This window comes from Pongo pygmaeus, chromosome 15, assembly GCF_028885625.2.
Source record: "Pongo pygmaeus isolate AG05252 chromosome 15, NHGRI_mPonPyg2-v2.0_pri, whole genome shotgun sequence".
NCBI classification, from domain to species: domain Eukaryota; kingdom Metazoa; phylum Chordata; class Mammalia; order Primates; family Hominidae; genus Pongo; species Pongo pygmaeus.
The window spans coordinates 102039935-102064540 of NC_072388.2; the positions used below are offsets into that span (position 1 = coordinate 102039935).

The window sequence follows — 24606 nt, forward strand, 5'->3', positions numbered from 1 at the left end:
TTGTGTAGCACTCGTATCATTCAGAAAATACAGGATCCTGACAGCTTCCTGAATTACACGCCATTCTCAACAACTTTCCTACACAACATGAGGGTCGCTACTGTGTGTATGCAAAAATGACTAAGTCTGTTTTATTTATACAAAAGTTATTTTCTAAGTAACTGAGAATAACTAAATAACTAAGAAGGCGCCCCGGGTGAAAGCAAGGCCCCTACCTTCGGTCCAGCCAGAGCCAGGGCCTGCGTGGCGGGCAACGGCACAGCGGATGGCCTCTGCGGGGGCCGAGCCATGTCCTGGGAGACAAGCAGGACAGGTGAGTGTCGGCCCAGCTCAGCACGGCTGAGACACCTGGCCCCACGGGGTGCACTTCTCTCAAGAATGTGTTAACAGTGAACAGTTCTGCATTTTTAATTTGCTACAATGTTGCGACATCTGCTGAAGCCTCCCTCATCTAGGGGAGGGACTGACAGTTAATTCTCAAAATGAAAGGTGGGCTTGAGCACCTGGGCAGAGGCCCTCGCTGCAAGCTGTTATGCAGGGGCCAGGTGAGTGGCGTCTGGTCACCTGGACATGAGGGCAGACCCCAGGTGGGAGCATCACCAGGGCAATGCTGTCTCACCTCCTGTTGCTCTGATGCAGCCACAGACATCGATGGGGATGCTTCTGGCTTCGGAGCTTGTGTTTCTTGCTCACTAGCTGAGTTGGTCTGTGAGAACCAAGAAAGAAAGAGTGGGGTGAAAGGACATATTCTACATGATCCAGACTCTACTTACAAGTTCTTTACTAATAAAAGCACATTCTGTCTGGCCCAGAGGTCCCAGCGGTTCTTACTCCTGGATCCTATCACCCCTTGGGTCGCCTCACAGACCCCTGCTCCACTCCCAGCTGGCCGGCCTGCCCTGAGGACCCCGGCACTTGGCTTCCTCAGCTGAGGGGTGACTGCTTGGCAGGTGGAGACTGACAAGTCACAGTCACCCCGCTGAGGTGAGAATTTGCCCGGAGACACCTCTAATGCACAGCCCTGAGCGTACCCGCCCCCTCCTGCAGCCTCCTCGCCCTGGCCACTGAAAGGGCAAGACCTGGAAATGCCGATCCTTCCTGACCTTTATTCATAAGTAATGTTATCTAAGCCTAGCAGCCTTAAGACCAATTAGCCAGGCTGGGCACGGTGGCTCACGCCTGTAATCCCGGCACTTTGGGAGGCTGAGGCGGGCGGACCACCTGAAGTCAGGATTTTGAGACCAGCCTGGCCGACACGGGGTTTAGTAGACACCCCGTCTCTACTAAAAATACAAAAATTAGCCGGGTGTGCTAGCACACACCCATAATCCCAGCTACTCTGGAGGCTGAGGCACGAGAATCGCTTGAACCCAGGAGAAAGTTGCAGTGAGCCGAGATCAAGTCGTTGCACTCCAGCCTGGGCAACAAATCAAGACTGTCTCAAAAGAAAAAGAGAAAGAAAAAAAAGATCAATTAGCCAAATGCTTCTTAACCTCATTTCAAGGATCAAGAAGAAATTCAAACATCAACAGAGGTCGGTGGGCCCATGAGTAGATGTAAGAATTTCCTTGAAAATTTTACGACACAGGGAAGCAATGTTTTGTTTTGTTTCAACAAATTAAGAGTTCTAATTTCACAGTGATTTATTTGAAGCTAAAGCTATACTCTGAAACCACTTAAGAACAATTCTATTTCAACAAGTATTCCTGAAACTAATAGTTTATCATCAAAGGCCATTGCTGTTTACACAGATGCACATGTAGGTATGCTGAGTAGTAAGTGTTAGCACCAGCAAACAGTGTAATAGGACACAGACATGGCTGGGTAGGCGCCTAAAGCAGTTGACAGCTGTATTTTGTGTTCCACATCAGAATCCCAATGAACCAAATCAGATAAACACTTTCCAACAGTTGCAATTAATTAGGCCGCTGAGGAAGGAGCCAAATTCAGATGGGACGGCAGCACACATACATAAAACACACACACAACTGTGTACTGCAAATTCACAAGGGAAAGGCTAGCTCAACTGGCTAATTATCAAAGCTCAAGAATGTAAGCAAATCTGCCCCATAAACAAGGTATGTTAAGTGAGTTATGGTTCCATCTTTAGATAAATGAGGAGAAAAAGAATATTAATTTTAGGCATGTAAAAGCCCCACTCGTTTCATTTAGTTGGTTAATTAACCAAAGGGATGCAGATTCAGGGACAGGAGCACTGAGGAGAATGTGCACTAACAGGAGTGAAAGCCGCAGGAAGCCAGCGCTGGCAGCCACTTACTTCTTCCCAAAAGGCTAGCAGGGAAGATGCAGACGAGGAGGAGAGAGAGTCCTTGGAGGTAACAGACAGGAGGAACAAACATCATTTCCCACCCAGTCAACACTGGCATGAAGATATATTGACTTAATCTTGGTGACAAAATGTTTCCAGTAAAAACCAACATGTTTCATGCAGGCAGCGTGGGATAAGAAGTTTCTCAAAACAATTTTCAAAAGAGTCTGGAAGCTCTAACAGACTCAGCCCCTGATGGAGGGTTTTTTCTATTCAACAATAAATGCCTTCCCATTTAAATCACAGAGGGATTAGCGGCCGGGCATGGTGGCTCATGCCTATAATCCCAGCACTTTGGGAGGCCAAGGTGGGCAGATCACCTGAGGTTAGGAGTTTGAGACCGGTCTGGGCAATATAGCAAGAATCTATCTCTACAAAAATTTAAAAATTAGCTGGGCGCGGTGGCAAGCACCTGTAGTGTCAGCTACTCGGGAGGCTGAGGCAGGAGAATCGCTTGAGTCCAGGAGTTTGAGGTTGCAGTGAGCTATGATGGCGGCACTGCACTCCAGCCTGGGCAGCAGAAGGAAGCCCTGACTCTAAAAAATGGTTAAGATGGTAAGTTTTATGTTGTGTGTGCTTATATCACAATTTATAAATCAACTATGGGCAAGGCATGGTGGCTCACGCCTGTAATCCCAACACTTTGGGAGGCTGAGATGGGTGGATCACTTGAGGTCAGGAGTTCAAGACCATCCCAGGCGACATGGCGAAACTCCACCTCTACTAAAAATACCAAAAAAAAAAAAAAATTAGCCGGGCATAGTGGCGCGTGCCTGTAGTCCCAGCTACTTGGGAGGTTGAGGCATGAGAATTGCTTGAACCTGGGAGGTGGAGATCGTGGTGAGCCGAAACTGCACCACTGCACTCCAGCCTGGGCGACATAGTAAGACTGTCTCAAAAAAAAAAAAAAAAAAAAAGGGAGGGATGAGGGATTAGCAAAGGCAGGCATGCCGGCTGTAGAGAATGAGGCATGAAGATGTCGCCTCTGTCTCCATCTCTGCTGCCCACTCTCCACAGCTATGACTCACACACTCATGGACAGTACTGGCTGTAAACTCACTTGCTATTGGGCCCTCTACTCTGTTAATGTTACAGAAAGCTACCGCTTTCCTGGCTGCCATTCAGTGATCAAGCACCATCTCTGGTTCTCTGGAATCCACTCATTCCTCCCCACAGCGGTGCCCGGCCCCACAGCAACGGGAGAGGCAATGACTCGTGCAGAAACAGGCTTATCAAAGACCCGGTGGGCACTTACCAGTTAAATAGATTTGCTTCTTTAAAACTGAGGATTTCGGGGAAAAGACAAGCATTGCCAGTTTGATAAAACAAACAAACATTTTGACAGGTGAAGGCGAACAGGTGTGTGTCCAGAGTGGCTGTGAGCAATGCAAGCCTGCTGGGGTGTTGTAATGACAGACACAGGCCAGGATGCTAACAGCCCACCCCAGGGGAGGCTGCTATGGGCAGATGCCCACATGGGCACCTGCTGACTGCCTCCTACTCACACAGGCAACAACCCTAGCCAACCCCACCTCAACCCAATGATCAGACTTGGCATCACCCACTCTGGGCAGGCCGGCCTCTATGCGTGGAAAGGGCACAGCTCCTCCTGCGGAGAGTTTGTGCCAAAGGTTCAACCCACAACTGATAAAGATGAAACATCAGACAAACCCAAAGTGGACATTCTGCAGGATAACTGGCCTGGGTAACACCAAAATATCATTGTCATAAAAGAGGGGACAGATGGGGAACTGTTCCAGATTAAAGGAAACAAAAGACTAAATGCGATTCGTGACCTCCAGGTGGATCCAGAACTAGGAGGAAAAGCCAGCAGGAAAGGACATTCCTGGGACGACAAGGGACACACGGATATGGGCTGTCCCATGGCATCAGCGCAGAATGCCTGATGACAGTGACACTGGTTATGTGAGAGAATGCCCCGATCGTAGGAAATAACTGCTGAAGTATGTTGGGGTCGTTGATACCTTCAAGTAGCTTTCAAATACTTCAGAGGAAAAAAGTCTCTATGTTGAGAGAGAGAAAGCAGATGTAGCAAAACTCCAGGTGAGGGACATGTACACATGCACCTTATTCTTCCCACTCGCCTGCAGGGCTGGAGTCTTCTAAATCAAAAGCTGGAACCACCTCCCCACCCCTGCACCCCATCAGGAGTTCCATTAGTGAGCTCCGCTCGCCCTGCTCCAACGTGCTTCGTGTGCAGCTATCGAGGGTGCATCCCTACAGGTTTCGAAGAGGAGGAAAGGCTGTCCTGTCTCCGTGGAATGCCACCAAGAACCTGAGGCCCATGGAGGGAGGCAGTGGGGTCTGCTCCTCACTCGACAGCTAATTCCCAAGTAGATGACCAGCGGCTCTGGTTGCCTGAGGGGGTTGGCTTCCTCGTGAGGGTCTCGGTGAGGCACCTGGTGCCAGACTGTTCCCATCAACCACCTTTCCCATCGATCTCCAATGCCGAACTCTATAGCTACACAGATGGTTAACACAACTAAAGTATTTTAATTCGCTCTAGTGTCGGATTTTTTTTTTTTTTTTTAAGAGATAGGGTCTTGCTATATTGCCCAGGCTGGTCTTGAACTCCTGGGCTCAAGTGATCCTCCCACTTCAGCCTCCCAAAGTGTTGGGATTACAGGCGTGAGCCACTGCACCCATCCCAGTGTGAGAATTTGTATTAAAGTATTTACTTCAAATAATCACTACAGGCCAGGCGTGGTGGCTCACACCTATAATCCCAGCACTTTGGGAGGCCGAGGCGGGCAGATCACCTGAGGTCAGGAGTTCGAGACCAGCCTCGCCAATATGGTGAAACCCTGTCTCTACTAAAAATACAAAAATTGGCAGGGCGTGGTGGCGGGTGCCTGTAGTCCCAGCTACTTAGGAGGCTGAGGCAGGAGAATTACTTGAACCCGGGAGGCGGAAGTTGCAGTGAGCCAAGATCATGCCACTGCACTCCAGCCTGGGTGACAGTGCAAGACTCTGTCTCAAAAAAAAAAAACTCTCTACACAGCTGAGGCCAGTGTAGATTTCTCCCTGAAGAGGCTGAGCACTTTCTTCATCTCAATTCTACTTAATTTGAGTTGAGAAAGCTTCTCTGGGAGCACCGCAAATACCCTAAATGTCTGTCACCGGTTGCACTTAATGTGGGTTGATTACACGTGGGTCAATTACACAGTTAGCACAACTCTGAGATAAACACTGAATGGATATTTATTGCTGTGTTTGTGGCCCCATGAGTGGTAAAATCATATATGACACTATTTCTAACTTGTCATAAACTCATCTTTCACTTAAGAAAAAAAAAAACAATGACTTACTCTAAATGTCAGGTCATGTGCAAGAGGAGCAGTGTTGAAATACTCAAAAATGGAATCCTGAAAATCTGGAAGTTTGAGCCCTGTAAAAAGAAAAAAGAATAGTCAAGGTAAAAAAACTAAAGTCTACATATTATTTTCAGACAGAAAGACTCAATGTCTTCAAGATGTCAATTCTCCTTGAGTAACTGATACATCTGACATGATCGCAATAAAAAAAAAAAAAAACACCAGGCTTTCCCCCCAGAGAGTAACAAGAATCAAAAAGTTCACTTGAAAAAGTAACCAAGGGACCGGGTGCGGTGGCTCATGCCTGTAATCCCAACACTTTGGGAGGCCGAGGTGGGCAGATCATCTGAGGTCAGGAGTTAAAGACCAGCCTGGCCAACATGGTGAAATCCCATCTCTGCTAAAAATACAAAAATTAGCTGTGCATGGTGGCATGTGCCTGAAATCCCAGCTACTCGGGAGGCTGAGGCAGGAGAATCTCTTGAGTCCAGGAGGTAGAGGTTGTGGTAAGCCAAGATCACGCCACTGTACTCCAGCCTGGGAGACAGAGCGAGACTGTCTCAAAACAAAAACAAAAACAAAAACAAAAAAAACCCCCTCAAAACCACAGGGCGGCTGGGCTGGGGGTAGGTGGAGGAGGAGTAGATCTACCAGGTATTAAAACAGATTCACTAAGGCCTCTACAATAAGAATCATGGCCGGGCGCAGTGGTTCACACCTGTCATCCCAGCACTTTGGGAGGCCAAGTTCAGAGGACTGCTTGAGGCCATGAGTTTGAGACCAGCCTGGGCAACACAGAGAGACCCCATCTCCACAAAAAATAAATAAATAAAATTAGCTGTGCATGGTGGCATGTGCCTGTGGTCCCAGCTACTTGGGAGACTGAGATAGGAGGATCACTTGAGCTGGAGAGATTGAGGCTGCACGTGCCACTGCATTCCTGCCTGGGTGACAGAGTGAGATCCTGTCACACACAAAAAAACACATATCAAAAAACAAGAATCAAGTGGTTCTTGCCCATGAACAATGGCACAGGGGAGAAAATCCAGACCCAAGTGCCCATGGTGATCCTGTACATGACAACAGTCGTACATAAAATCATCAGGAAAAATAGCTTAATAACTGGTATTGGACAACTAGCTAGCCATTAGCAAAAGATAAAACTGGATATACTCCTCAAACCGTATGTCAGAGCAAATTTCAAATGGATCAGTATTCTAATTTAAAAAATGAGGCTGGGCACGGTGGCTCACGCCTGTAATCCTAGCACTTTGGGAGGCACGGCAGTCAGATTGCTTGAGTCCAGGAGTTCAAGACCAGCCTGGGAAATATGGCGAAACCCCATCTCTAAAAATAAATAAATAAATAAATAAATAAATAGATAGCCAGGTGTGGTGGCACATGCCTGTAGTCCCAGCTACTCAGGGGGCTGAGGTGGGAGGATCACTTGAGCCCAGAAAGTTGAGGCTGCAGTGAGCCCTGATCGTGCTACTGCACTCCAGCCTGGGCAACAGAGTGAGACCCTGAATCAATCAAGGAATCAATCAATCATGAAGCCACACAAGTATGAGAAGAATGGGGGAATCCCTCCAACAACTGGGAGTTAGGTGTATTTTCCCATTTATGACTCAAGGAAAAAGACTGAAAACTTGACACACAAAAAATTTTGAAAACCACCTTTTTTTTTTTTTCTTGACAGACGGAATCTGGCTCTGTCACCCAGGCTGGAGTGCAGTGGCGAGATCTCAGCTCACTGCAACCTCTGCCTCCCAGGTTCAAGCGATTCTCCTGCCTCAGCCTCCTGAGTAGCTGGGACTATAGGCATGCGCCACCATGCCCAGCTAATTTTTGTATTTTTAGTAGAGATGGCAAAACACCACCCCCCCTTTTTTTTTTAAGACAGCGTTTTGGTCTTGTTGCCCAGGCTGGAGTGCAATGGTGCAATCTCGGCTCACTGCAACCTCTGCCTCCCGGGTTCGGGTTCAAGTTCAAACAATTCTCCTGCCTCAGCCTCCTGAGTAGCTGGGATTACAGGCATGCGCCACCACGCCCGGCTAATTTTGTATTTTTACAAGAGATGGGGTTTCTCCATGTTGGTCAGGCTGGTCTCGAACTCCAGACCTCGGGTGATCCGCCCGCCTCAGCCTCCCAAAGTGTTGGGATTACAGGCGTGAGCCACCGCACCGGCTGCAAAACCACTTTTATTTGGCAAAAAAAAATAAATGAATAAGCAAAGACAAAGAGAAACTAGGAAAAATACTTGCAACTTACATCACAAACAAAAGACACTAATCCCCAAAATGCAAAAGGCTTTTAGAAATCCGCAAGACTAACAACCTGAATTTTTAAAAGCGGGCAAACAATAAAAACATACAATGCACAAAATACAAAAGTCCCTCAAACATATAAAAAGATGCTCAATCTTACTTATGAGACATACGCAAGTTAAACCTCTACGGAGATGCTATTTCTCACCTATTCAGAGCGGCAAAAATCCAAAAGTCTGAAATCCTACTTTGTGGGTAGGCTGTGGGGCAGAAAACCCTCATGCAGAGTGGGACGAACGTCACTGCACAGCCTCTGGAGGCCTGTCTGTCAGCACGCAGCAAGAGTGTACACGCCTGTTTGCCCTTTGCCCTGGCAATCCCACTTCTAGAACTCTATCCCGAAATACACCGACAAAAATAGGAAATGTTCTATCCATACAGCCACTCCTGGCAGCACTTTCTATGACAGCAAATGCCAGGGAATAACCCATCCCAGTGGCTGGCCAGCCCACGGCAGTGCACAGTGCAGCTGCAGAGGGGGCCGGGGTGGCCCCTCCAGCACAAAATGATGCCTTTTGTGTAATCAGGGGATACAAATGTGTGCCTAGATTTGTGTGGATTTGCCATATGTTTTCAAGATGGAAGGATAGGCTGGGCACGGTGGCTCACACCTGTAATTCCAGCATTTTGGGAGGCTGAGGTGGGTGGATTGCCTGAGGTCAGGAGTTGCAGACCAGCCTGGCCAACGTGGCAAAACCCCATCTCTACTAAAAATACAAAAATTAGCCAGGGATGGTGGTGGTGTGCACCTGCAATCCCAGCTACTTGGGAGGCTGAGGCGGGAGAATCCTTGAACCCAGGATGCAGAGGTTGCAGCGAGCCGAGATCGTACCATTGCACTCCAGCGTGGGTGACACAGCGAGACTCTGTCTCAAAAAAAAAGGAAGGATAAACCAAAAACAATGGCTACCTTTGGGGAAAATATATTTGAAGATGTTTGAAAATGCTGATTTTGGAAAATACTGAATTTGGAATTCTGTAGGTGCTTCTAAAGTAACTATTAAGTTGAAAAGAAAATAAAACCATTCATTTGAAAAATACTTATATTCAAATAATGCAGAATCACATGACGTTAATTTACCAGTATCTGCTCTGAATTTTTCTTCCATCTTTTTCTTCAAAATTTCCATTTCTTCTAATAATTCTCTGTTTTTGGCTTCGGAATCCTTTAGTTTGCTAAAATAAAAAATAAATGGCTTTAAGTGCACTGAGAAGAGGTTGTCTGTGAGCTGGTATGGGGCAGGTCAGGATGAGAGAGCCGGGGTTTCTCCCCAGCACCCAGGACTGTCCAGAACATGGTAGCTCATGCTGGGCCTTTCTACTGCAAACACTATGAACTGTACGAATATTTCAAATATAAACATTCAAACAGGAATTTAAAAAGTCATGGCTTAGGAAGGCGTGTCTCATGAAGGCCTAATGGAGCTCTGACCTTCCTAATCTCGTTCCCAGGTGAGTCCTCTGTTCTCCAGGGACACAAGGCCCAGGCCGCTCAGCCTTCAGCCCCGTCAATATCTTTCCCATAACTGGCAAGATGGTGGCTGCACCAAGAAGCACCAGCACCACCCACACGGGCAGCCTTGCAATTCCAGCAACTTCGTGGAGGGGACAGAGAAAGTCAGGCTGCCACGGGGAACACTTGGCCGGGAGGGATGCAGTTTGTGGGGGCCGTTCCACTTATCAGTGGGGTGACAGTGGGCAAATCACCTGCGGAGTGTGTGTAAGTGGGAGTAACAAGACTGACTACCCTGTTGGGCTGTGGGAGGGTCATAGGATTTAACAACAGAACAGTCTTACAGCAGTTCCCAGTATAAAGAAAGTCAATTTAACTGAAACCTATTACCATTAATTTTTTAGCCCCAAACTGACAGGATTTGGGACTTGGTAATTCTCTTAAGAGACACTGTCCCTTCCAGGTCCTCCCCTGCCTCATGGCACAGCAGAGCTGGCCTGGTTTTTATGAAACTGACGTTCATTATCGTATCCTCGTAAAACCGGATCTGCAAAGAGGAGACTCTCAGCAAATACTGACTGAATTCACTGCTGTGTGAAAATGGCATTCTCGTTACTGCTTGGAGTTAGGGAAAAATTTCAAGTGAGAATGCCATCTTCAACCTCTGTTTTAAAATATTCACGTTAGCTTGAAAGGAACAATCTTGAGTTAGTGAATGGAGTGGCACGGAGGTGATTAAGCAGTGAGAGGGGCTCCCGTCAGACAGTGGTGTGAGTCTCGCTACCCAGTGTGGGGGCACAAGCACCCGCTGCTGTCAAAACATGGCTTGCACCGCACCACACACCCCCGCGGCAGACAAGGCCCTGCACCCTCGTGGCCACCTCCTCAGTGCCAGAATGGCCTGCTATTCAGGGCTCCTGCAGGTGAACCCGACTTGCTGCCTCCTAAGGCTCCAGCAAACACCATGGCCCCGATTTTCCAGGCGAGGAGCATCAGAGCCCGTGAGGCTCAGGGCTGGCTCAAGGCCACACAGCCACTGCTCCTACTTGGAGTCAGACCCTAGCACCAAGTACCTTTCCAAGGTGAGGTTGGAGTCCTTGACCTTCCTCAGCTCCTCCTGGACAAGCTGCTTGGCCCGGATCTCTGCCTCCAGGGCCGACTGCAGCTCTAGCCGCGCGGACATGTCCAGCTTCTGGCTGCGGCGCACCTTCCACAGTGGATCCTTGACACATGGTTATGGCGTTAAAAATGCATTTTCAGTTATCTACTTGTTAAACTAATGTTAACAAATAAGTTATCTTTGTCTAACCTTAAGCCATTATGGTCTCATTTAGATATTAACTCTAAATTATGGAGGTGCCTCAGGAGTTTCAGTTTTGATATTTTATGACTTTTACTCTTCCTCAGAAATCTTCTAAAAAATAACTAAATAAAAATAATTTACTTTATCTTTTAGAAGAATAAAAGTGATTCTGTGGTGCAATTTCTTTTTTTTTTTTTTGAGATGTAGTTTCGCTCTTGTTGCCTAGGCTGGAGTGCAATGGCGTGATCTCGGCTTATCGCAACCTCTGCCTCCTGGGTTCAAGCGATTTTCCTGTCTCAGCCTCCCCAGTAGCTGGGATTACAGGTGCCACACCATCATGCCTGCCTAATTTTTGTATTTTTAGTAGAGACAGGATTTCACCATGTTGGCCAGGCTAGTCTAGACCTCCTCATCTCGTGATCCACCCACCTTGGCCTCCCAAAGTGCTGGGATTACAGGCATGAGCCGCTGCGCCTGGCCTCTGTAATGCAATTTCTATATGGGTCCACTGGACCCTGGACCCCTTTACAAACCTAAGGTACATTATAGGGTTCGGTTATCCTTTTCTCATAACTTGAAACATTTTGCTATTTCACCATCCTGGGAATTATGTCATTACTCATTCCTACCTGTGATTAAAAAAAAAAAAAAAAAGACTAAAATAATAAGGGAAGAATGACGGAGTGACCTAGGATGAAGCAACAGTGGAATAAACCAGTTCACTAACATCATCCTCCTGTTTTCTTACTGAGTTGCCCAATATATGACATCAACTTTTGAGAGGTATGAAAGAAGTCCAGAGATGCCATCTTGCTGTTTTTTTTTTTTAAACAAAACAAAAACCTTTCATTGAACACAATTGAGAATTCTTCATTTTCCATCTATAACAGTAAAGAGAAGAAAATGGACAGAGGAAGGTCAGGTGTGGTGGCTCATGCCTGTAATCCCAGCACTTTGGGAGGCTGAAGCCGGCAGATCACCTGAGGTCAGGAGTTTGAGACCAGCCTGGCCAACATGGTGAAACCCCATCTCCACCAAAATACAAAAATGAGCCAGGTGTAGCGGCACACGCCTGTAATCCCAGCTACTCGGGAGGCTGAGGCAGGAGAATCACTTGAACCCGGGAGGCGGAGGTTGCAGTAAGCCAAGATCACGCCACTGCACTCCAGCCTGGGCGACAGAGTGAGACTCTGTCGCAGGGGAAAAAAATAAAATACACAGATCACTAAATGAACCAATAAAATTAATAAAACAAAGCTCTCTGAGGGCAGAATCCAGTCTTAATTTGACACCACAGAGCTCAGTGCTCAATAATTATTTGCTAAATGAATGAATGCCATCGAGAGAAGCCATGATGATCTGATAGCTAGCAAATGTTGGCGTTCCTTAAATTGGGGAACTGGTTGTACAGAAATCTCTTGCATCACTGTAATTCCCTAAATAATACTTAAATGTCACATTTATACTTAAAACCATTAACGAATTACTCAGTAATAGAAATGCAGGCATTACACAAAACCTACCAGTGTTCTTGACCCCAGACTAGAACTCCTCAAAGCCTCAAGCTCTTCGGTCATCTTGGAAGCAAGAGCTTGAAGGTAACCCCGGGCATCTTTCTCGTCACTGACCCTGGAGGAGGGAACAGATGTTCTGTCTCACGAAGCATGGCGATCAGCGAGAAGTCAAACAAGAAGGGGATGTTCCCGCCTTCCTCGGGACACAGTGACACAGTGTCACGTCAGCCAGAGTGCCCGCAGTGTACCCGTTGTATACACGGGATCTCATTGATGGAAGCGTCGTTACATGGCACATGACTGCAGTTTAAAAAGACACCAAACTTCCAAGACTCAAGAATGAAAAAATTGTATTACTCCATAAATATATATACCTACTATGCACCCACAAAAATTAAAAATAAAAACTCTTTTTTTAATTACAACTTCACACCTTAGGAGCAGAGGGCCAGGTCCCAGCTCGCTCCGAGTCTCCCTGCTGCTTCTGCAGCCGCTTTGGGAGGGCTCTGCCTCCCGCCTCGGAGAACGCGAGGGGTGTAAACGGCTTGCCCCAAGTCCTTCAGTGGGTTGGTGGGGGCGTGTCTCCACCTCTATTCCAACAGAACCACTGCCCCAGACATGGGAAGTTCTGGGGAACAGCAGCGAGACCTGCACCCCAGCCTGAGAGGCACGGCCTGGCGCGGAGCACAGGATCAGGCAGCAGAGGCGGGGCAGGCCCTGTGGACTGAGCAGGGAGCGGCTTCACAGCTGCTAATGAGGCCACGCACGTACCACTGAATGATTTCCGCAATCTGAGCTTCCCAGTGGGCCACCGACTCCTTCTTGGCTGCCAGGTCCTGCAGCTCATCCTCCAGCTGTCTATTTTGAGCTGTGAGTTTATCCACAAAGGAACAGAGCTGAAATGAAACAATTTCACCACAGAACTTGTTAATCGGGCATCCTTTAAGTATGCTGGCATTAACACTGGAAGTTCTTTTGAAGACTCTGAAAGTTTTCTTTAATCGTCATGAGATTTTTCCAAACTAAGTTCATGATATGGATTTTTTCATTGTATCTAGCTTAAGTCACATTTCAATTCAAATCTCAACCTAAACCGATGCAGCTAGTGACTTCAGGCAAGTGGCAACTTTTCGCTGAATACAAACATCCTATTTAAAAGACCAAACACGTGACTCCATTCAAAAATTAAAACAGTCGCTCTCCCTCTCCCTCTCCCTCTCCCTCTCCCCTTTCTTCGGTCTCCCTCTCCTTCTTTTTTCGGTCTCCCTCTGTTGCCGAAGCTGGACTGTACTGCCGTGATCTCGGCTCGCTGCAATCTCCCTGCCTCGAGCTCCTGTGACTCTCCTGCCTCGGCCTGCTGAGTGCCTGGGATTGCAGGCACGCACTGCCACGCCTGAATGGTTTTTGTATTTTTGGTGGAGACGGGGTTTCGCCGTGTTCACCGGGCTGGTCTCCAGCTCCTGGCCTCGAGTGATCTGCGGGCCTCGGCCTCCCGAGGTGCTGGGATTGCAGACGGAGTCTGGCTCACTCAATGCTCAATGGTGCTCAGGCTGGAGTGCAGTGGCGTGATCTCGGCTCGCTACAACCTCCACCTACCAGCCTCCTGCCTTGGCCTCTTAAAGTGCTAAGATTACAGCCTCTGCCCCGCCGCCACCCCGTCTAGGAAGTGAGGAGCGTCTCTGCCTGGCCGCCCATCGTCTGGGATGTGAGGAGCCCCTCTGCCCGGCCGCCCCATCTGGGAAGTGAGGAGTGCCTCTGCCCCACCGCCATCCCGTATAGGAAGTGAGGAACGTCTCTGCCCGGCCGCCCATCCTCTGGGAGATGAGGAGCGCCTCTGCCCGGCTGCCCCGTCTGGGAGGTGAGGAGCGTCTCTGCCTGGCTGCCCCATCTGGGAGGTGAGGAGTGCCTCTGCCCAGCCGCCACCCCGTATGGGAAGAGAGGAGCGCCTCTGCCTGGCCACCCCGTCCGGGAGGTGAGGAGCGCCTCTGCCCGGCCGCCTCGTCTGGGAAGTGAGGAGGGCCTCTGCCCGGCCGCCCCATCTGGGAGGTGAGGAGCGCCTCTGCCTGGCCGCCCCGTCTGGGAAGTGAGGAGCGCCTCTGCCCGGCCGCCCCATCTGGGAGGTGAGGAGTGCCTCTGCCCGGCTGCCACCCTGTCTGGGAGGAAGTGAGGAGCACCTCTGCCCGGCTGCCCCGTCTGTGAGATGAGGAGCACCTCTGCCCGGCCGTCCCGTCTGGGAGGTGAGGAGCGCCTTTGCCTGGCCGCCACCCCGTCTGGGAGGAAGTGAGGAGCGCCGCTGCCCGGCTGTCCCATCTGGGAAGTGAGGAGCGCCTCTGCCTGGCCGCCCCGTCTGGGAAGTGAGGAGCGCCTCTGCCCGGCCGCCCCGTCTGGGAGGTGAGGAGTGCCTCTGCCCAGCTGCCACCCCGTCTGGGAGGAAGCGAGGAGCACCTCTGCCCGGCTGCCCCGTCTGTGAGATGAGGAGCATCTCTGCCCGGCTGCCCCGTCTGGGAGGTGAGGAGCGCCTCTGCCTGGCCGCCACCCCATCTGGGAGGAGGTGAGGAGCGCCTCTGCCTGGCCGCCACCCCATCTGGGAGGAAGTGAGGAGCGCCTCTGCCCGGCTGCCCCATCTGGGAAGTGAGGAGCACCTCTGCCCGGCCGCCACCCCATATGGGAAGTGAGGAGCGCCTCTGCCCGGCCGCTCCGTCTGGGAAGTGAGGAGCGCCTCTGCCCGGCTGCCCCGTCTGGGAAGTGAGGAGTGCCTCTGCCCGGCTGCCACCCCGTCTGGGAGGAAGTGAGGAGCACCTCTGCCCGGCTGCCCCATCTGGGAGATGAGGAGCACCTCTGCCCGGCTGCCACCCTGTATGGGAAGTGAGGAGCGCCTCTGCCCGGCCGCCCCGTCTGGGAGGTGAGGAGCGCCTCTGCCTGGCCGCCACCCCGTCTGGGAGGAAGTGAGGAGCACCTCTGCCCGGCCGCCCCGTCTGGGAAGTGAGGAGCGCCTCTGCCTGGCCACCCCGTCTGGGAGGTGAGGAGCGCCTCTGCCCGGCCGCCCCGTCTGGGAAGTGAGGAGCGCCTCTGCCTGGCCGCCCCGTCTGGGAGGTGAGGAGCGCCTCTGCCCGGCCGCCACCCTGTCTGGGAGGAAGTGAGGAGCACCTCTGCCCGGCCGCCCCGTCTGGGAAGTGAGGAGCGCCTCTGCCTGGCCACCCTGTCTGGGAGGTGAGGAGCGCCTCTGCCTGGCTGCCACCCCGTCTGGGAGGAAGTGAGGAGCGTCTCTGCCCGGCCGCCCCGTCTGGGAGGTGAGGAGCGCCTCTGCCTGGCCGCCACCCCGTCTGGGAGGAAGTGAGGAGCACCTCTGCCCGGCCGCCCCGTCTGGGAAGTGAGGAGCGCCTCTGCCTGGCCACCCCGTCTGGGAGGTGAGGAGCGCCTCTGCCTGGCCGCCACCCTGTCTGGGAGGAAGTGAGGAGCACCTCTGCCCGGCCGCCCCGTTTGGGAAGTGAGGAGCGCCTCTGCCTGGCCACCCCGTCTGGGAGGTGAGGAGCGCCTCTACCCGGCTGCCCCGTCTGGGAAGTGAGGAGCGCCTCTGCCTGGCCGCCCCGTCTGGGAGGTGAGGAGCGCCTCTGCCTGGCCGCCATCCCGTCTGGGAGGAAGTGAGGAGCGCCTCTGCCTGGCTGCCCCATCTGGGAAGTGAGGAGCGCCTCTGCCCAGCCGCCACACTGTCTGGGAAGTGAGGAGAGCCTCTACCCGGCCGCCCCGTCTGGGAGGTGAGGAGCACCTCTGCCCGGCCGCCACCCCGTATGGGAGGAAGTGAGCAGCGCCTCTGCCCGGCTGCCCAGTCTGGGAAGTGAGGAGAGCCTCTGCCCGGCCGCCCCGTCTGGGAGGTGAGGAGCACCTCTGCCTGGCTGCCACCCGGTCTGGGAGGAAGTGAGGAGCGCCTCTGCCTGGCTGCCCCGTCTGGGAAGTGAGGAGCACCTCTGCCCGGCCGCCACCCCGTATGGGAGGAAGTGAGCAGTGCCTCTGCCCGGCTGCCCAGTCTGGGAAGTGAGGAGCGCCTCTGCCCGGCCGCCCTGTCTGGGAGGTGAGGAGCGCCTCTGCCTGGCTGCCACCCCGTCTGGGAGGAAGTGAGGAGCGTCTCTGCCCGGCTGCCCCGTCTGGGAAGTGAGGAGCGCCTCTGCCCGGCCGTCCCCTCTGGGAAGTGAGGAGCACCTCTGCCCGGCCGCCCTGTCTGGGAGGTGAGGAGCGCCTCTGCCTGGCTGCCACCCCGTCTGGGAGGAAGTGAGGAGCGCCTCTGCCCGGCCGCCCCGTCTGGGAGGTGAGGAGCGTCTCTGCCCGGCCGCCCCATCTGGGAAGTGAGGAGCGCCTCTGCCCAGCGGCCCCGTCTGGGAAGTGAGGAGCGCCTCTGCCCGGCCGCCCTGTCTGGGAGGTGAGGAGCGCCTCTGCCCGGCCGCCCTATCTGGGAGGTGTACCCAACATCTCCGAAGAGACAGCGACCATCGGGAGCGGGCCATGAGGATGATGGCGGTTTTGTTGAAGAGAAGGGGGGAAGTGTGGGGAAAGGAAGGAGAAATCAGATTGTTGCTGTGTCTGTGTAGAAAGAGGTGGGCATAGGAGACTCCATTTTGTTCTGACTAGGAGAGATTCTTCTGCCTTGGGATGCTGTTGATCTATGGCCTTTCCCCCAGCCCCGTGCTCTCTGAAACATATGCTGTGTCAACTCAGGGTTAAATGGATTAAGGGCGGTGCAAGATGTGCTTTGTTAAACAGATGCTTGAAGGCAGCATGCTCTTTAAGAGTCATCACCACTCCCTAATCTCAAGTACCCAGGGGCACAAACACTGCAGAAGGCCGCAGGGACCTCTGCCTAGGAAAACCAGAGACCTTTGTTCATGTGTTTATCTGCTGACCTTCTCTCCACTATTATCCTATGACCCTGCCATATCCCCCTCTCCCAGAAACACCCAAGAATGATCAATAAATACTTCAGAAATAAAAAAAATAAAAAATAAAAAAATAAAACAGTCACGTGTAGTGAAACAGCAAGAACACGGTCTGAGAAACATGTCCTTACGCACGCAGCGTGAATGCACTCACACAAGCCTAGACGGTGCGGCTGCCGCACACCAGGCCCTGTGGTATACAGCCTGTCAATTCCAGGCCCCAAGCCTGCATACCATGTTGCTGTGCGGGACGCTGCCGGCAGCTGTAACACAATGCTAAGTATCTGTGTATCTCAACACAGAAGAGGTAAAGTACAGTATTATGATCGTACGGGACGCCTGTTGTACACACAGTCTATCATTGATGGAAGCATCGTTATATGGCACATTACTGCATTGTAAAAAGACACCAAACTTCAGCCGGGCGCAGTGGCTCACGCCTGTAATCCCAGCACTTTGGGAGGCCAAGGCGGGTGGATCATGAGGTCAGGAGATTGAGACCATCCTGGCTAACACGGTGAAAACCCGTCTCTACTAAAAACACAAAAAATTAGCTGGGCGTGGTGGCGGATGCCTGTAGTCCCAGCCACTTGGGAGGCTGAGGCAGGAGAATGGCATGAACCTGGGAGGCAGAGGTTGCAGTGAGCCGAGATCGCGTCACTGCACTCCAGCCTGGGCAACAGAGTGAGACTCCATCTCAAAAAAAAAAAAAAAAAAAAACACCAAACTTCCAAGACTCAAGAATGATGACATTCTATTCCCCCATAAATATATATACCTACTACGTACCCACACAAATTAAAAATAAATTTTTTTTTTAATTACAACTTCCACACAAAGTGCTAACTCAGGTACTTTGAATTAATTACCTTTTCATTTTCAGCGGTTAGCTTCTTGTTTTCATCAAACAGCATCGCTCTTTCTCGTTCGTATTTATCTTTTATTGTACCCACTGCCTCCTCCATCTCATTATGCCTGCCAAGGTGAGCGAGAAACAGTTTTAAAAGCTCATAACTTCGCTAATATTTGTATCTATGGCGTGTGTATCAGCTTTCATCTTCTGAACAGATGAGCTCATGAAAACCTACCGTTCTCGCTTTGACTTTTCTAACTTATCTTTTAACATCAAGATTTCTTTCTGCAGGGCCAGCTGGTGGCTTTCTGAATCATGCACCTCCTTCTTCACATTTTTCACTTCTAGCACATGGGAGGCCTCACGTCTGACCAACTCCTCTTCATAAAATAAGACTTTCTTCTCCAGCTCGGATTTGATTTTGGAAATCTCTTGCTGGTGCTCTAAGGTGGCACCCGCTCCCCGGCCTCCTTGCTTCACCTGAAGACAATGGTTAACATAAACTGACGAACCTCTGTGTCCTCAAGGGTCACACTGTCCTTTCAACCCCTTTCATCCCAAGCAAGTGCAGACACCTTCCCAAGGACTGTGTGTGCCTGGACTACACCAGATGACGTAGTTGACCTGGCTAACGTGATCCAGGTTCTAGGGGGTCACAGCAGGAGACAGCCTTGCAGGGGGATGTGCCAAGGTCGGCCTGGGACCCCCGAAGCTCTGCCCCACACCCTGTTCATTCATGCTTGCAGCATTCTTCTGAGGGCTGACTCTGTGCTGGGCCCCCTCCTTGTGACTGGGGTGACACTGAGGTCTCTGCTCTCTTGGGGCTGGCGGGAACTGACAGCAAATCAGTAAAGGGGTGGAGGGGCTGTGCACCCCAGCCGGGTTGTAGGGAGTGGAAGGCGTGCCAGGATGGCTGGGGCGGCTTCTGTAAGGTGCTGGCCTATTAAGGGAGGTGTCAGGCTAGGGGCAAAGAACAAGGGCACAGGCTGGAGTGAGATGGGATGTGCTGGCAGTGTTTGCAGCATGCAGAGAGGCCAGTGTGTCTGGAGTGGCGGGGCAAGGAGGGGCAGGAGAGGCACTGCCAGGCTGGAGCAGACAGGAGGGTGGCTGCTGGACAGCTGCGGAGCCACAGAGGCCCTGGCCGCACAGGAATGTGATCCGGCTTTGGTCTGCCAAGCTCACTCTGCCTGCTGTGCAGAGAGGAGACTCAAGGGCTGAGAAAGAGGCAGGAGCCTCGGGCACCACATGCTGAGGTCCGGCCAAGCCCGCTGCCAGGGAGGAACAGCATCTCAGGCCCACGTCCCAGAGGAAGAGCTGCCAGACCACCGAGGCGAAGGGAGAGGGCAGACCCATTGCACGCGGCTTCCACATGAGGAGACCCATGCCACGCTATACTGCCAAGGAGATCCGCCTCCGGCCCCTTGCCCACTCGGCCACTGCGGCCTTCCCGACTCCCGCCCTCCGCGGCCTCCCTGCCACCCTCCAGCCCCACCAGCGGGTCCCGACTGATGGCCAGCCTGTCTCTTCCCCAGTCAGCAGCAGGCTACGGGCTTTAAGGAGCTTTTCCAAAACTCAACTGCACTGAATTTAGAATACCACGATGCAAAGAAGGCTATGAATTGACGGGGCTGGAGCAGGAAATGAGCCGATTAGATATTAGTTTCCTAGGACTTACCGTGAACTGCCTGAAACTTTTATATAAGAAAGGAAAAACATGAACTTGGCCTTTGAAAATGAAAGCAGTCACGAAGGCAGCGGCTACCCCCACCTCTCCACATGCGGGTCTTGTCTCAACAGCCTCGGGTGACACTCGGCCCGGACCACACATTACGCAAGGTGACTTCCACGTGGTAGCGTCAGCAAAGATGAGCACCCCTCTCGGTTAAGGGCAGAGACCCCCGCCCGGCACTACCTTGAGGGCCTCCAGCTCGCTTTCCATCTGCTTGCAGAAGTTCTCGCTGTGCTCACGAAGCTTGCGCTCCTTGGAGGCCTCAGCAACAGCATCATCAAGCTGAGCTTCCAGCTACAAAAGGAAGATCCGGTTTCTATTAACACAAAGCAAGCCCTGCTTCACCAGTTACAGCAGCACCTACGGGACCTCCACAAGAACAAGACCTCGAAGGACCTCTGCGCGTGTTTGCCCTTCATCAAATCTTATCACAAATTAAATTTCAAGAAAGGATAAATTTCTTGAAATTTAAATTTCACTGATTTGTGAAAACAAGTACTTTTGATATCTGTAGAACTTGAATTCATTTATTAAATGGGCCATTTCGAACATGCACACGAAGAGCGAGCAGAATAGCGAACACGCGTGCTGGCACCCAGCTTCGACAGTGAGCTCCCGAGCCAAGCCCGCTTCATCTCTGCCTGTGCCCAAACCACTCGAGGGCAATCCCAGGCACTGTTATCACTTCCCCCGTATGTGGAGTGCTAATTCCTCATTAGGTGTATCACTAACTTCGGTTTTAACTGCCTATAACTACAAATATATTTGGGTTGCAAAACAGACTAAGAAGAAAACAAACAGGTCCTCTGTGGCTAAAGAACAAAGAGCCCTGAACTTGAAAGGAACAGGAGCATGTGCTTCCAGGCCTTCTCATTCATGGGATTTATCAAGGAAATTTTAATAGAGTTCTAAACTAAGCATTGCTTAAAATATGTCAACCATTAACAGCAGAACACTCAGAACACCTAGGGTGACACAGGGCTGAAAACCCTGGGGTCCTAAGACGTCACGGGTGTGCAGGGCCCTTCCTTTCCTAATTAGCTATCTGTGGGAGCCAGGATTTCTTCATGTACTTTATCCAGAACAGCGTAGCAAAACAGATTGAAGAAACAGCCATGAGAATTCAACTGTTTTCTATTCAGCCAGATATTAAAGAACAGCTAACAAAATGTAAAAAATGCCATTCTTCCTGCCAAATTTTTAAAGAAATAGTTACTTTTCATTAAACATGTTACTTATGTTAACATGAAATGGGTTTTCATTGTATTAACAAGATTTTGTTTTAATTTCTGCCATGGTGCATGTTGAGAGCTGTAGCCTACATAAGAAAGCTCTTTGGGGTTGTAATCATTCCAACAGTGTCAACGGGTGCTGAGCCAAGACACTTCAGAAGCACTCACCTAAGCAGGCGGCCTGAAGTGTGCTGAGGGGTTTTGCCATGTTGCTCAGGTTGGTCTCAAACTCCTAAACTCAACGATCCAGCTATCTTGGTACCTCCCACAGTGTTGGGATTTCAGGAGTGAGCCCCGTGCCCGGCCCGCGATTTGCCTTTCTACTGCCACCTGCCCTGTGTGGACTGCAGGTGTCTTATTCACATAAGCCAGGCTGCATCACAGCACAGCATAAACACCCTCTATTTACTTAAAAGGGAATTCAAGAAAATCAGCACCACAAGAACCTTATTGTAATTTCACCAATATCGAGGAATGAGAACAACAAAATAAATGCTCGGCTGATCAACTTACTTGGCTCCACAGAAAATTTCTGACCCCTTTTACAGTAATACAGCCCAAATTTCAAAGATGTTTTATAAAAGTCACACAAAAGTCCAGTCGATACCATCCCTGAACCATCTCCACAGCTACCTCTTTCCTGAGCTTCTCAGCTCTCCGCATTTCCTGCCGCATGGCGTCCACCTTCTGCGTGGCCACCTCCATCTCCTCCTCCTTGTCTCGCAGTTGCCGGGACACCTTCTGCTTCTGGGCGCGGAGCTCTGCCATGCGCTCGTTCAGCTCTGAGAACTCCTGTAGGGCCAGCTTTCGCTGCTGATGGGCATCTTTGAGTTCTTTGGCCTGGGATTTCAACCGCTCTGAGGCTTCAACCAGTTGCTGAAGAAAAACAATTATAGATGTTTTACGTTTGCCTAACAAAGGCTTGGAAGGCTGGAGGTTCGGTCTTCCATGATATTGAGGAGTTAAAAGCAACAGCCAATGCTGGTTACAGATTAGAGCCATAGATCTGAGCTGTTTGGAAAAAGACCTGTGCTCTGTCTCATGCCAGCCACACAGGCAATGGGAAGGCCACCTGGTCTCAGGTGCTGAGACCAACTGCACACCAAGAAAGGCCCCACAGGCCGGGCACAGTGGCTCACACCTGTAATCCCAGCACTTTTGGAGGCCAAGGTGGGTGGGTCACCTGAGGTCAGGAAATCGAGACCATTCTGGCTAACACAGTGAAACCCCGTCTCTACTAAAAATACAAAAAAATTAGCCAGGTGTGGCGGCGGGCGCCTGTAATCCCAGCTACTTGGGAGGCTGAGGCAGGAGAACAGTGTGAACCCGGGAGGCAGAGGTTGCAGTGAGCTGAGATTGCGCCACTGCCCTCCAGCCTGGGCGACAGAGCAAGACTCTGCCTCAAAAAAAAAAAAAAGCCCCACAACCACATGGGGGCAGCGTGCTTACAGGAGGATGCTCCATGTCAGCTTCTGCCCAATGTCACCGGCACAGCTGCAAAGCTGAATGAAGCATTTAGGCACTCAATCTAGTTACTTAAACATAAGCAAAATCAAAAAGAACACATAGACACAAAGTGCTGAAGGTGAAGTCACAGTGAAGAACTGTATAAAAACAATTGCTGGACAGCCTGCCCTTGAGACTCATGTGCGGATACTGGCTGTCACTCTGCACTCACCACACTGATGACGACCCTGACCTCCCTGCAGCCAATCTGGTCAACTATCTGGCAGTTCAGTCACTGTCACACCTGCTGGTCTGAGATGGAAGTGACAAGATCCTGAGCAAGCTGGCAGGGCATCTCCCACACGTGAAGGGGAGGCCTCCCCAGGCCTCTCTGGGCCCGCTGGGAGGTACTATGACCCTGTCAAGCAATGAGATGCCATGCGCCCCACACTGCACTTCTAGACAAGTCACTCAGGTGGATGACACCACAGATTATCTTAAGAAACAATTTGGGTTTGATACCTGGCACATTTTAGAGAACAGATCACAAACTACAGGTTCAAGGATAACATGTATCAATGAATCTATTTTAGAAAACACATATATAATTGTGTTAGTAACATGCTGGCACCTGAGCATAAAAGTTTCCCATATATTACTAAAAAGGAAATTTATAAAGGAATTATGGGGGGAAATCACCCAGATTTTAACACAGGGTCTCGGCTGCAGTTCCCTGTCATTACTAAGGGGCCCCTTCTAAGAGCAGAGGCCTGGTGGAGAGAAGGGGACGGCCTGGCTCGGGACACAGCATGTGTTGCCACGGCCACCATGCCCTATCAACATCTTTCCTCGCTTCAGAATGCAATGTGGTGCTGCTTTCTCTGTGGGTCTGAAGTGGAGACTGGAGAGGCTGATTGCGAGGTGGATACCCGCTGGGAGCGAGGGGGTGGAAGGCACCTGCCACTGGGAGCCAAGCTCTGCCAGCCGACGCGGGGGCTGTGCAGCAGGCAGGCATGGCAGGGGCCCCGGGGCCAGGCTTGACCCTGGCGTCCTGCATGCAGCAGGGACAGCCCATGGGCAGGAGTCCCAAGAGGTCTTCCATTGCCTGCATGAACGTGACCTTACAGACTGTGCAAAGTCCCGTAAGCCTTTCTCACCCCGAACCGAGCCACCTACCTTGTGCAGCTCCTCCTTCTCCTGCCGGACCACGCGGTGCTGCTTCTCCAACCCCCGCAGCCGCTGTGTGGAGTCCTCACGCTCTTGGCGAAGCGCCACTGTGTCCTCAAGCTGTCGCTCGAGCCTGTTTGAATCTGGAAAAAATAGGAAATAAACTGTGTTCTTTATGTGCAATGACTATATGTAAACTTTATGTTAGCTTACTTACTGATAGGAAATTATTTAATAATTCACAACACTCTTCTTCATTCAGAGGTTTTTTTACTTACACACACACGCACACACACACACACACACACACACACACAGTGTCACGGGCACAGCTACCTGCACACCTATGTTGAACAGGCTCCTTAAACTTTACTCTGATCTGACAGCGATCTCCCTCAAGGACTGGGAGCCCTTGGGTGGCGCACACACTCGTCTGCTCAGTCCCTCTAACCTGTGTCACCCAGCACAGTTCCTGGCCCTTGTCCTTTCTCAGTGTGCAAGAAAGGTTTTAGTTAGTAAGTGACTCAATCAAAGAAGTCTGTTTGTGGATCAGGACAGTGGGGTTCCTGATAGGAAATGCAGAGAAGGTGAGAGATTCAAAGTGTGCTTTGGAGGTGAAGGTCAACTGCAGAGCCAAACTGTGTGAGGTTAAGGCTTAAAGTGACTGGAGCCAGGCCAGGCGCAGTGGCTCACGCCTGTAATCCCAGCACTTCGGAAGGCTGAGGCAGGTGGATCACGAGGTCAGGAGATCGAGACCATCCTGGCTAACATGGTGAAACCCTGTCTCCATTTTGTAAAAATACAAAAAATTAGCCGGGTGTGGTGGCGGACTACTTGGGAGGCTGTAGTCCCAGCTACTTGGGAGGCTGAGGCAGGAGAATGGCGTGAACCCAGGAGGCGGAGCTTGCAGTGAGCTGAGATCGTGCCACTGCACTCCAGCCTGGGTGACAGAGCGAGACTCTGTCTCAAAAAAACAAAACTAAACAAAAC

General features: G+C 51.1%; 1 protein-coding gene across 4 annotated transcripts in view; it reads right to left on the reverse strand.

Annotated features, from left to right (window-relative positions):
- CDC42BPB (CDC42 binding protein kinase beta) overlaps positions 1-24606 on the reverse strand; it is a 130478-nt gene that overhangs the window by 22074 nt on the left and 83798 nt on the right. For 2 of the 4 annotated variants that reach the window (XM_054449344.2, XM_054449340.2), the window contains exons 12-23: positions 23626-23759; positions 21637-21879; positions 19955-20065; positions 18278-18522; positions 18059-18164; positions 13033-13157; positions 12271-12376; positions 10518-10666; positions 9073-9167; positions 5659-5738; positions 620-706; positions 216-293 (exon numbers count right to left, since the gene is read on the reverse strand). In XM_054449344.2, the coding sequence (XP_054305319.1) occupies positions 216-293; positions 620-706; positions 5659-5738; positions 9073-9167; positions 10518-10666; positions 12271-12376; positions 13033-13157; positions 18059-18164; positions 18278-18522; positions 19955-20065; positions 21637-21879; positions 23626-23759 (1559 nt within the window). The remainder of the gene's footprint in view (positions 1-215; positions 294-619; positions 707-5658; positions 5739-9072; positions 9168-10517; positions 10667-12270; positions 12377-13032; positions 13158-18058; positions 18165-18277; positions 18523-19954; positions 20066-21636; positions 21880-23625; positions 23760-24606) is intronic. The other 2 variants (XM_054449346.2, XM_054449343.2) reach the window with 1 other exon arrangement.